At 46.4% G+C, this 11,773-nt stretch overlaps 1 protein-coding gene across 2 annotated transcripts; it reads left to right on the forward strand.

The window, feature by feature from the left end:
• Positions 1 to 499: 499 nt before the first annotated feature.
• On the forward strand, positions 500 to 10,756 carry PSPH (phosphoserine phosphatase). Of its 2 annotated transcripts, XM_010192732.1 has the most exons (6): positions 500 to 712; positions 5,285 to 5,443; positions 6,006 to 6,140; positions 8,215 to 8,360; positions 9,734 to 9,882; positions 10,570 to 10,756. In XM_010192732.1, exons 2-6 carry the CDS (start codon positions 5,304 to 5,306, stop codon positions 10,678 to 10,680), a joined length of 681 nt encoding a protein of 226 aa, XP_010191034.1. In that variant the 5' UTR covers positions 500 to 712; positions 5,285 to 5,303; the 3' UTR covers positions 10,681 to 10,756. The 2 variants fall into 2 exon arrangements, with proteins under 2 accessions (XP_010191034.1, XP_010191026.1); XM_010192724.1 differs by lacking the exon at positions 500 to 712 and having other exon boundaries at positions 5,118 to 5,443.
• Positions 10,757 to 11,773: the final 1,017 nt, after the last annotated feature.

An 11,773-nucleotide genomic window follows, 5' to 3' on the forward strand; every position in this document is an offset into this window, starting at 1 on the left:
TGCCAAAACTCGAGCACAGACAGGTTTTGCATTTGTTCCGTTGCTTTTGTCAACGTTGCATTTGGGGAAACAAAACAGAGCCTTCCCATAAGCAGGAGTTTTAACTTTGCCCTTAGAGCTTTTGAGGAATTTTGATTATTTTGTGGCGATACAGCAGCTCAACGTAATCTCGCAATCTTAACTCGCAAACCCTTTCATCTCATCCGCAGCGAAAGGAAGCGGTGTCCCTGCCTCGCGTCCGAGCTCACGCCCAGGGAAACCCCGACTGCTCTTTTCCAGAGCCCCTCCTCGGCTCTCCCGGTGTGGACGTGGAGCGAGGTGAGTTTGCCATCACCCCTCTGAGGGGTGAGCGGGGTCCCCACCGTCTCGTGCTGGGGCTGCTCGCTGCCAAGCCATGCCTACCCAAACCAGGAGCGCCCCAAACTGGGCCCGAGCGGCTCCTCCCCTGACGTAGGCAAGGTTACACCTCTCGTCCCTACGCCTGTCAGCGAACAGCTGGACTTCTCTGGTTACATGTGTGCAACCCTTTAAAAAAAACATCCTGGCTGGCTTACTCAGCAGATTATAAAAGAGTGATTTACAAAATGCAGCTTTCTTCCAGATCAGCCCGTGCCGTTGCATTTTTGTGACTGGAGGTCTCAGCTGATCCCTTCCTTTCTTGTGCAGCCAAGAGGTTTGCAGCAGCAGCAGCAGCCACGGCCAGTACAATACTGTAAGTCACTGGGAACGGTTTTTTTTGGAAGGGGTTGGCGTGTGGCGTATCAGATCCGTAACTCCGTATTTCTTCTAGCGTAGAAAATGAAGAGTTTCTTCTGCCGGGGCTGTGACTGTGCTGCCCTGCAAGATGCAACAGTGTGGTGCTTGTTTTATAACAGCAGCGTGAATGAATGATGCAATCGTGCAGGGGGGAAGCATCATCATTTTGTCAGGGCGGGCAGGAGGGGATTGGAGAGCTGGGAGGTGTGTGTCAACATTCATCAGGTTCCCTCTCCCCCTCTTCAACTCCTTTTTAAAAGGTGCTTAAATCCATTCACTGTTAAGCACTGCTGTTCAGGTATTAGTGTGTAGCTGCAAACAGTTCATCTCTTGATTTGCAAACAGGTTTGTGATACTACCTTTGAAAACTGAACAGAAAACCAGGAAGTGTGAAGTGAGCTTAGGGAGGTTGAGGACTGAACCTGTCTGTTCTCACGCTGAAAACCAGAGAGACTCACAGTTACGGATGGAGGGGTTGAACTTTTAAAGAGTAGTACTTGCAGGAATATAAACAACAGCGATGGTTTGCTTAAATAGAACTAATCTGCTTAAATAGATCCCCTTTCCTCTAAAGCTTTCAAAACATTGCTAATACTGAGAATTAAACCTCAGCATAGCAAAGCTGGATTGCTAATTGTTCCTGTTTTACAGACATAGGACTAGAAACAGTGAGGATTCAGTGGTTTGTTTAATCTAATACCATGGAAACACTCCTGAGCTGGAGTCCTATGGCAGGACCTGGTCCTGAGAAAAGGTTCAAGAATAATTTTCTGCAAATCCCATACTCTAAGCAGCAGTTTCCCTTGCATTTCTGTTACCCTCACTGCATGCCCAGTGCACTGTTACTCTGCTGTGGCAGTCTTACCTCAGAGTGGTTCTGTTCTCATCCACACCAGTGCAAACTGGGATTCACTTCGCAGATACCAGGGAAACAACTCGGGGCAAAGCAAGATCAAAACTGGGCTTCTTGTGCAGCCACGACTTTCAGTAAAGTGCTCACTCTCACCTCGTTAAAGGGAAAATCCAATCGAAACCATCAGAGACTGTTTGCAAACTGGGGGATATTCCCGAGTGATCTGTTTCAAAAGATACTTCAGGTAATACTTTAAGATTCACTCAATCTTCATTTTTTTATAGCAATAAATGTGAACATAACGCAAAGTGGCAGCACTTCTGAAAGCTGAAGTGTGGTAAGACAAGGAGGAAGTTCTTTACTGAGAGGGTCGTCAGAAGCTGGCACAGGCTGCCCAGGGAGGTGGTGGAGTCACCATCCCTGGATGTGTTTAAAGAGCGGGTAGATGAGGTACTTAAGGATATGGTTTAGGGGGTAGACAGGAACGGTTGGACGTGATGATCTCGGAGGGCTTTTCCAACCGAGCCATTCTGTGATTCTGTGAAGAAGTGAAGTTTAGTCACAGCGAGGATTTTATCAAAATATCCCAGCCCCAGGGCCCCTGGAGTCCCAAGTCCCATTTATTTGCTCCTTTTCCATTATATACAACAGCCAGTGCAGATGTTTCAGGTTTTCACAGTGCTGCAAGTGCCGCCCTGCGAGGGGTCAGCGAACAGAGGAGGTTTCGGTTGTTTTCCTCCAACATGTGCTCTTACATAATTCTGTGCTGCTTCCGTGACTGCACCCTCTGTGTTACGAAACACAGCTACCTGGAAACGCCAGGTATTTTCCAAGTGGCCTAATGAAGAGCTTGATAGTCCGGAGGCAAGGAGATCTCATGGGAATTCCACTTTTCCTTTGTTATTCCCTTTTTCTCTGTCACTCTCTTATGTCCTCTTTATTCACTTCTTTGCCCGTTGTTTCTTCTCTTCCCCATTTTCTTCTTTTCATCTTTTCACCGCCACACGTTATTATCTGTTATTACCTGTTGAAATGTTTGCTGTGTGGATGCTTTTCATAGAATATGAGGAGTTGGAAGGGACCTGGAAAGCTCCCCCAGTGCAACCCCTGCCACAGCAGGATCACCAGAGCAGTCACACAGGAACACGGCCAGGGCTTTGGGTGTCTGCAGAGAAGGAGACTCCACAACCTCTCTGGGCAGCCTGGGCCATGCTCTGCCACCCCCACAGCAAAGAAGTGTTTCCTCAGCATGGAAATAACAGGATAGGCATAGATTGCCTGCCTGAAATTCAATGGCAGAAAAATCAGAGATTTCCTACCCGTGTTTTTCATCTGGAGACAGAACTCATTATCATTAGCTGTGGGAATTTCTGTTTTTCTTATCATTTTATTAAAACATTGGTGCATCTAAGTAATCAGATGCCCTGTGTTTCAGAGTAATTGATCTCTGCCAACTGTAGATATTTTTCATTTTATTCATTTTATTCCAACCAGTCTGGAATAAAACATTGCTGTTCCTTTACTACATGTGTTAGAGGTTTGCCCCTAGAGAGATTTTACACAGCTTCAATTCTTTTTGCTCGTGTTTCCAAGTGCCACCTACCTGTGGTCACGCTGCTGTGCCTCTCCTTTCCTGTGTGTATTTCAGGATGGCCCAGGGAAAATGTTGAAAACCAAGGAAGGAGCAGAACCTCTCCTGCTTGTGTTTCCCCCCCGCTCCTGTTGCCCATTGCACAACCACTGGGATTGATGAGAGCCTTACGCTCTTGTCTACGTTGAGGGCTGGGCAAAAAAATTCACAGGTTACTGAAATTGGCACGTTACCGCTTGGAATGGCATTTGCCAGCCTCTGGAGCCGAGGGTGATCCCCAGAGCTCTGCCAACAAGGGCAGAAGAACCTCATTTCACACCTTTAACTCCTAAAATTTGCTTTTCCCACCAGCAAGGCTCCCTCCAATAGCTGAAGCTGCCTTCATGTGTGATCTTAGCGATACCATTTGTCTCAGAGATTCAAATTTTGAAGGCGTGTATCGAGAAATTTACTTCAGGTCCTCACCAAGAAATCCCACCGCAGCGCGGTGTCCCCACACAGTGACATTGCAGCCTAGCGTGGCAGTGTTGCAGGGGAGCCTGAGGCAATGTGACAGCTTTGCATAACGAGGAACCAGTGTGGGAACACCGTGACGCAAATGTCACGCCACAGTGATGCAACAGGTTTGTCCAGTAGAGCAAATCTTTAACATTGGTGGCACTAAATCCATTGCAGAATCTGTGGTGGACTTGATAATATCCAGCAGGCTGGAAAAAAACGTAACACCCTGCCATTGACAAAACGTTAGGGGATGTGTTTTTCTTTCATTTCACTGCACAAATATACCTAGCAAATGGTTGTCAAGTCAAAGCCCTCCTGCTCAGAAATTCAAAGTCTTCCCCTGAAAACACGAACAGCGCGGCGCAGCCAATGTCAAGTCAAGGCTGACGCAAAGTAAACTTGGGCTTCACGTGTCGCCTGTCCTCCTCCTGCTGAGGGGCAGCTCTGAGCCAGGCTCTGTCAGAGGGAGGTTTTCACGGCCACGGCCACGGCTCCGATGCGGCAAGAGCAGAGGCCTGGCCTTGGTCAGTCCTGGCTTCTGTCTCTCCCAGAGATGGGGTTTCTAAGAGCCCTCCTCTGGAACATCTCCTCTTTGCTTTCTGGCACGCTGGAGAGGTTGAGGCCAGGCTCTGTCCTGCCTTCCCAAAAACCTGGGAAATGGCATTGATAAAAAGCCGTGTTTGTGTGTAAATGTACGGACTGGTAAATACTGACATCCATACTGAACTCCTTTATGAAAGGGTGAAGCACAAGGTGAGTAGGGTAGGATAAGAAAATACCCGATTAACACCTTGTGCTTCTGACCTGCTCAACAGCACTTTTAAGGGGATGGGTATAAAAGGGAAGAAAGCAAGGTTCTGTCAGGCATTGTAATGGAAGAAGTTGTATCACGATGTTGCAATATCTTAAGGCAGCGAGTGAAATTCCCAAAGTCCAAGGCTTTATCAGGTTTTATAGAAGACCAATTCCCAGTCCCAATGGCCAAATCTTCTATGCGTTTCTAGATGATGATAATAGTTTATATGAATCAGGGCACAAAAAAGGATCTAGGCCTTCAAGATTTAGGACAACCACTCACTGATAGAGTTGATAGTTATGTCTACTGTGATCATGCAAATCCTTAAGGGCTGGGTGTCTTTTACTGTCTCCTGGACCAACTAATTTGACGCACTCGACTGGATCTGATGAGAAATTAAGATCCATTTGGGCAGGGAGGGCAAGATGAGCCAGAGAATTGCAAGCCCCACGCAGCAGTTGGCAGCCTGATGGCTCAGCGGATGCCAAGTATCACAACCTTGAACCCCACGTGAACATCTATGGGCCGAAACTGCAGCGAGCAAATCAGCAACAGCCCAGAGCCCCACGGCCCACCTGGAACGTAAATTGAACATCAGTAGGCAGCAACAGGAGAGAGCAAATCAGCAACCGAGCCAGACGCCCACCGCCGCTCGCGCTGTTTGATAAAAGCTGGGTACCGGGCTGCGCTCGTCCCTACTCGCAGGAACCAGAGCTGCTGCACCAATGGCTCAAGACGCAGTGCAGTACTGTCACTCAGAGAAGGACTTCATCTTGTCCCCTCACAGTAAAAAGGTTCCTAAAAGGATGGCGTCCCTCTTGGAGATGAAAGAAATCTTCCGCAGCGCCGATGCGGTGTGCTTCGACGTGGACAGCACGGTCATCCGGGAAGAAGGCATCGACGAGCTCGCCAAGTTCTGTGGAGTCGGAGATGCTGTTGCAGAGATGTATGTATATTTGCTGTTTACTTCAGGGGGATAGCAGTAAAAATAAGCACAGATAAGGTTAATCTGTGACACTGAATCTACAATAGGGCTTAATTCTACTCTGTCATAGGAGATTAGGAGAGTTTTCAAAGGATTTTAGGACTAGTAAGTGGAATTAACGCATAATGAAATAACTCTTGGAATTGTGAAGTGACTCAGAATTGTATTGCCATAAATTCCCTAAATTTCTTGGCTAGACTCAGGTCAGGCCTCATCTTTAAACTTGGCTAAGCACTAGCAAACATTATGATAAGGTGCAGGAGAGGGGAATGAGGGAACAAAGCGGATTTCCTTGGCCTCACTGGGTCTCACAAGAGCTCCGATGTGTGGAGATCTTCCACCAGTGGTCGCTGCCCTTGCCCTTTGCAGGGCATCGATCTTCTCCTTTACAACACAGATCCGCTCTAACCTGGGACCTATGGACTCTTACCTTGTTCCTTGTCGTTGTTTCACCTAACTGTTCTTGGGAGAAGCCTCAACTTGTTAAGTGTTGCTAATTTGCTTGTTTTGGATCCCAATGTAGGACCCGCAGAGCGATGGGTGGCACCGTGACATTCAAAGCAGCTTTAACGGCACGACTAGGTCTCATACGTCCCTCCTATGAGCAAGTGCAAAAATTAATATCTGACAACCCACCTCAGCTAACCCCGGGAATAAGGTGAGTTTCAAATCACAGAATCCCAGACCGTTAGGGATTGGAAGGGACCTCCAAAGCTCATCCAGTCCAATCCCCCTGCCGGAGCAGGAACACCCAGATGAGGTTACACAGGAAGGCGTCCAGGCGGGTTTTGAATGTCTGCAGAGAAGGAGACTCCACAACCTCTCTGGGCAGCCTGGGCCAGGGCTCTGTCACCCTCACTGAGAAGAAGTTTCTTCTCCAATTGAAGTGGAACCTCCTGTGTTCCAGTTTGTGTCCGTTACCCCTTGTCCTATCATTGTTTGTCACCGAGAAGAGCCTGGCTCCATCCTCGTGACACTCACCCTTGAAATATTTATAACCATGAATGAGGTCTCCCCTCAGTCTCCTCTTCTGCAAACTAAAGAGCCCCAGCTCCCTCAGCCGCTCCTCAGAAAGGAGATGCTCCACTCCCTTGATCATCTTTGTAGCCCTACGCTAGACTCTCTCCAGCAGTTCCTGTCCTTCTTGAACTGAGGGGCCCAAAAGAATAATGATCCTTCCGCAGGTCCTTCCGCAAATGATCAAACCAAAAAAGTATTGCAGAAGTACGTGGTGTAAGTCCACAAAATTCTGTGCCACTATTGAGGCTGTAGGACCACAGAGCTGGTTTAGGTTGCCTTCCTACTCCATGTCCGTGTTGTTTGCGTACAACGCTCGTATCAGGAGCTTATAACGGCCTGAGTCCACATCAAGGACTTGTAAGTCAAGTCTTGGGTATTACCTGGCATTGTAGCTGGCGAGCTCAAATTCTGGCTTGAGGATTAAATGGGCATGGAAAATAATCTGGGTTTTGATGGGTGATGGAACTGGAATATTTAATACCTGGTAACGACTGCCTTGGTCTATTCTGCAGTTGTATCACCCTCTCTCTTACAATTCTGTGTGCAGCAACACCCCTGGAGTCAGCTTAGGGGATCCACTGTTGAGAGCTACCCCCTCTGTACTGAAGTCCCTAAAAAAGTATTAAAAAAGCATAAAGGGGAAGTACATACCTGTGTTTGCATTCATTCACCTTTGGGTTTGGAATAAACATTAACTATTTAAACTGAAAATCTGGTTTCCTATTCAGATTGTTTCAAACAACTGAAAATAATTTCTTTACTACAAAATCTGGCCGTAGCTCAAAGTCTGCAATATTTTTCGCACATGCAGTAGTTTCAGACAACATTACGCTTCTATTTTCTCCTTGAAATGAAGCACATGCTCATCGTTCTCTGCAGGAGGCACAGCTAGACGTAATTACAAAGACAGCATTGTTTGCAATCACATGATTTTCCTTTTCATTCCTTCCCTTTCTTCCTCCTTTTCTGTGCAGCCTGCTTTAAGCCTCCACTTTGCTTTTCACTATAGTTGGCGTTTCTGCTGCTCCTGCCACCCCTTCTGCTGCTCGGCGTCGCTGCACACTGACCCGCCTGCAGGGCCAGATCCCGCAGAACTTTCAGCTCCTTGGAGCCCTGATGACATTAACTGCGTTCAAAAACTTAAAGCTTTTCATTTTTTGATTCCTTTTCTGTAGCTGGTGCCCTCTTCTAAAGCTGGCATCAGTGTCCAGCATCTGGGGAACCAACTCCGAGTTAGAAAATGTTTGCACTCATTTGAGCCCACGTTTGTATTTTGCTACAGAGGGTTTCTCTCCCCTGCAGCCCCTACTTTGTTTTTAAGTTCATTTCCGTGCTGTTCTTTTACTTCAGAAAAAAACCTGAACTGGATCTGCCCTCACTTGTTCAAGGGAACTGATGTGAGCAGTACGAAAGCGTAAAGAAAACATTTCTAAGGAGTGCTTGTTTCTGAGCAACTTAACACCTGTTTATCTCCAGACACGATGGTTTTGTTCAGCTCTTTTCAAGCAGAGTGTATGCACAAACTTGCACGGGAAAGAAGGGAAAGCTTCGGGCAGCAGAGATGGATGGAGCTGGAAAGCAGCACACATCCTGGCTAAACTGCAGTAGCACAGAGCGTGGGCAGCCTTGCTTAGGAACAATGTATTTGAGCTTTCTGGATATCCCTGGATCCTGCTCAGCACTCATGCTCGGTGACTGCTCTTTCTCCTCAGGGAACTGGTCAGCAGGCTACACCAGCGTGGGGTCCAGGTCTTCTTGGTCTCTGGGGGATTTCAGAGCATCGTGGAGCACGTGGCCTTGCAGCTCAACATCCCGACAGCAAATGTCTTTGCCAACAGGCTCAAGTTTTACTTTAATGGTAAAATTCTCTTTAAGTCTCTTTTCTCTGCTAATTGATGCCACTTGTGGGGTTCAGACTGTCAGAATCACAGAATCACAGAATCTCAGGAGTTGGAAGGGACCTGGAAAGCTCCCCCAGTGCAACCCCTGCCAGAGCAGGATCACCAGAGCAGTCACACAGGAACACGGCCAGGGCTTTGGGTGTCTGCAGACAAGGAGACTCCACAACCTCTATGGGCAGCCTGGGCCATGCTCCATAACCCTCACACTCACAAAGTTTGTCCTCATCTTCAGCTTGAACCTCCTGTGCTCCAGCTTGGGACCATTGCCCCTTGTCCTGGCATTGGCCATCCCAGAGCAGAGCCTGGCTCCTTCCTCCTGACACTGCCCTTTCCCAATGGATCCCCAGGAATGAGGGCACCCCTCAGTCTCCTCTGCTCCAAGCTCAAGAGCCCCAGCTCCCTCAGCCGCTCCTCAGCAGGAGATGCTCCACTCCCTGCAGCATCTCTGTGGCCCTGCTGGACTCTTTCAAGCAGCTCCTGTCCTTCTGGAGCTGAGGGCCCAGCACTGGACACAAGATTGCAGATGCGGTCTCAGGGCAGAGCAGAGGGGCAGGAGAACCTCTCTGCCCTACAACCACCCCTTCTGATACACCCCAGGATGCCATTGGCCTTCTTGGATATCAGATATTGGGCTACAGATACTGTCCAGCCTACATCACCTTCCAGTTACCTCCAAGTAGGAAAACTGCAAGACCTTACCAAAAACTAGGTCATTTTCAGGTAATTTTCCAGACATGAAATAAAACTGTAGTTCCTTTTTAATTGCAAGCTGTGCCAAAGGTAAAAACGCGTTGCAGTTGCTGACAGCAGAGTTTCGTTTTCTCTTGCTCCTCAAGTTAAAAGAGTTTATTACACTTACCTGCTTTCAAAGGCAAACTTCACTTCCAGTGACTCTGAGGTATGCACGGAGACCGCTGGACCTTAGTGGAGACGCTCTGGACTTTAGGCTGGTGTAATTGAGCAGAACTGTAGTCAGTGAGGTTGTTTCTTACTCGGTGTTTCATACGCCGTCTGTACATCACATCGGATGCTGCTTTTGAGACATAGACACCAGAATGACTGGACCAGAGTGGCTGGGAATGGATTTGTAGCCCTACCCATGCAGGGTTTCTGCTTTTGTCTCAAGTATTTCAGCTCTTTGATAATATCCCCACTGAAATCTGGGTACAATCCTAGTTTTTACGCTTACCTCCTAATTACTTTTTTGAGATGTTGATATTGTGAGGCTTACAGGACTGCGTCCAATTAGATGTTTTCTGAAGACAGACAGGCACACTTCATTACAATACAATACGCAAGGTGTCTAACTTGTCCTTCCACTGCATCCTAGGAGAATACGCAGGATTTGATGAAACACAACCAACAGCTGAATCAGGAGGGAAAGGCAAGGTTATCAGTCATCTGAAGGAACAGTTCCACTTCAAGAAAGTAGTTATGATTGGTGATGGAGCCACAGACATGGAAGCCTGTCCCCCTGCTGTGAGTATTAAAAACCTGACATTCTGAATTCCCTTTGAGGAATATAAAATTAGAGATATCTCAATGCAAACCAACAAACTGAGAGCTCCTGCTGATGCCGTTGGGACAGCGGGTCCCTCACTGTTACAGACGTGCATGACCAAAGCAGCTTTGTATTTGCTTAATGGCAAAAAAAAAGGCAGCAGTGGAAATTTTAAACACTCTGCTCTTGCTGCGGATGGTTTTTCTGAGATGTAGAAATGATGATTGTTCCTGGTTAATGATTGAAGACGTGGTTAATGTTTGCTTTTGGTATCTACCAAATGAGGTAAACAGTGTGAAGATAAATAGTGCAGGGATAATGGTGAGATGCTGCACGCGTGTTCAGATGTTGACTCATTCTTCAGTGTAAGGCTTTACGTTGCATCACATTTACATCAGATTTCCAGTAAAGTCTCAGGGTTACGAGGCACCGAGACAGAACTTTCCTATTGGAACAAAACTACACGTAACCAAAGTGGTGCCACAATGAAATATTAATGAAGTTCTTATTAATCAGTTTGAAAAATACACATGCAAAGTAAAAACAGGGGATGAGGTGGGGAGGAATACTGTAATTTTAAAAACCAACCTTAAAACCAAACTTAATTGCTGAGAAGCTCCATACAACCGCAATAAAATATGTGCCCATTTTTCCTGTGTTGCCAGGACTGCTTCATCGGATTTGGCGGAAATGTAATCAGAAAGCAAGTGAAGGAGAAAGCTAAATGGTACATTACTCACTTTGATGAACTGCTAAAGGAACTGGAAGAACGATAAATTATACAGTAAAATAATATATTTAACAACTCTAAATCCATTATACAATGCAATTAAACATATATTTGTTTGCAAAGTTGTGTTCTGGATTTTGTCACCATCCCGGGTGTTGGGTACCTTCAGTTCTGGCCTGAAACTCGTGTTGCAAATGGCACCATTCTCCTCGAACGTTTTGTAATGACAAGGGTAAGATTTTTTTAAAGATCTCTTCCAAGGTGGAAGAAGTCGGTTGATTGTTCACTCACAAGCAAACACCAAAGGCAGGAAATTATCAGCAAGTTAAAAATACCTCGATGGATTTGCCCCTGTTCAGTCCTGCAGATCTACTGCTTCATCATCACTGAACTGCCTCTACTTATTTTGGATGGCAAAAGAAGACTATGGAGGCCACAAAGTTTGTCTATCAATAGCAGTAATAATAAATGACAAAAATTTAGTCTAAAGGGTAGACAGTATGGCAGGAAATCTCCATTCCACAGCATTTCAGAACTAGGTTAAGCAGTGAACAGGTAAGAAACATCACTACGTGTCTCTGATTTCATTAAAATACGGCTACAGGAGAACGTGAGGTGTCATTTGTTTAAGTAACTTCACTGTTACTTGACCTGGGGTCTGAAAGATGCCTGCAAACCTGAGATATATGCAATATTCATCAGTGTCTAAGAAGCGTATTTAAAGATGAGTGGTTCCCATACCTCCATAAAATACTTTAAACAGGACTCCCAAACAGTGATTTTGTAAAATGGCCACAGTTGACTTAAGTGTTTAATTTATTTAACGAGCCCTCCCCATCAACCTGTGACTGGATGGGAGCTAATTCATCAACCTTTAAAAAAAAGTCTACTGATTAAGAAAATACAGAGAAACTTCTCTGGTCTCTCGCTCTGCCCCAAGTGTGGATCACCCACCTTAAACTGTGCTAGAAATACGTTCAGTATTCAGCAAGGATTTCTCTGATCTTCAGGTAATGAATCCTAGTTTCTCAAGAATCTGTCTTTTGTGGCTGCAGTGTTGGGTCCCTACACAGAACACACTTGAGAGATGCTGCCTTTTTGTCAGCAGTTTCCTGACAACTCTTCACAGAATCCCAGAC

The sequence above is a fragment of the Mesitornis unicolor genome, unplaced genomic scaffold (assembly GCF_000695765.1).
Source record: "Mesitornis unicolor isolate BGI_N332 unplaced genomic scaffold, ASM69576v1 scaffold51530, whole genome shotgun sequence".
NCBI lineage: Eukaryota > Metazoa > Chordata > Aves > Mesitornithiformes > Mesitornithidae > Mesitornis > Mesitornis unicolor.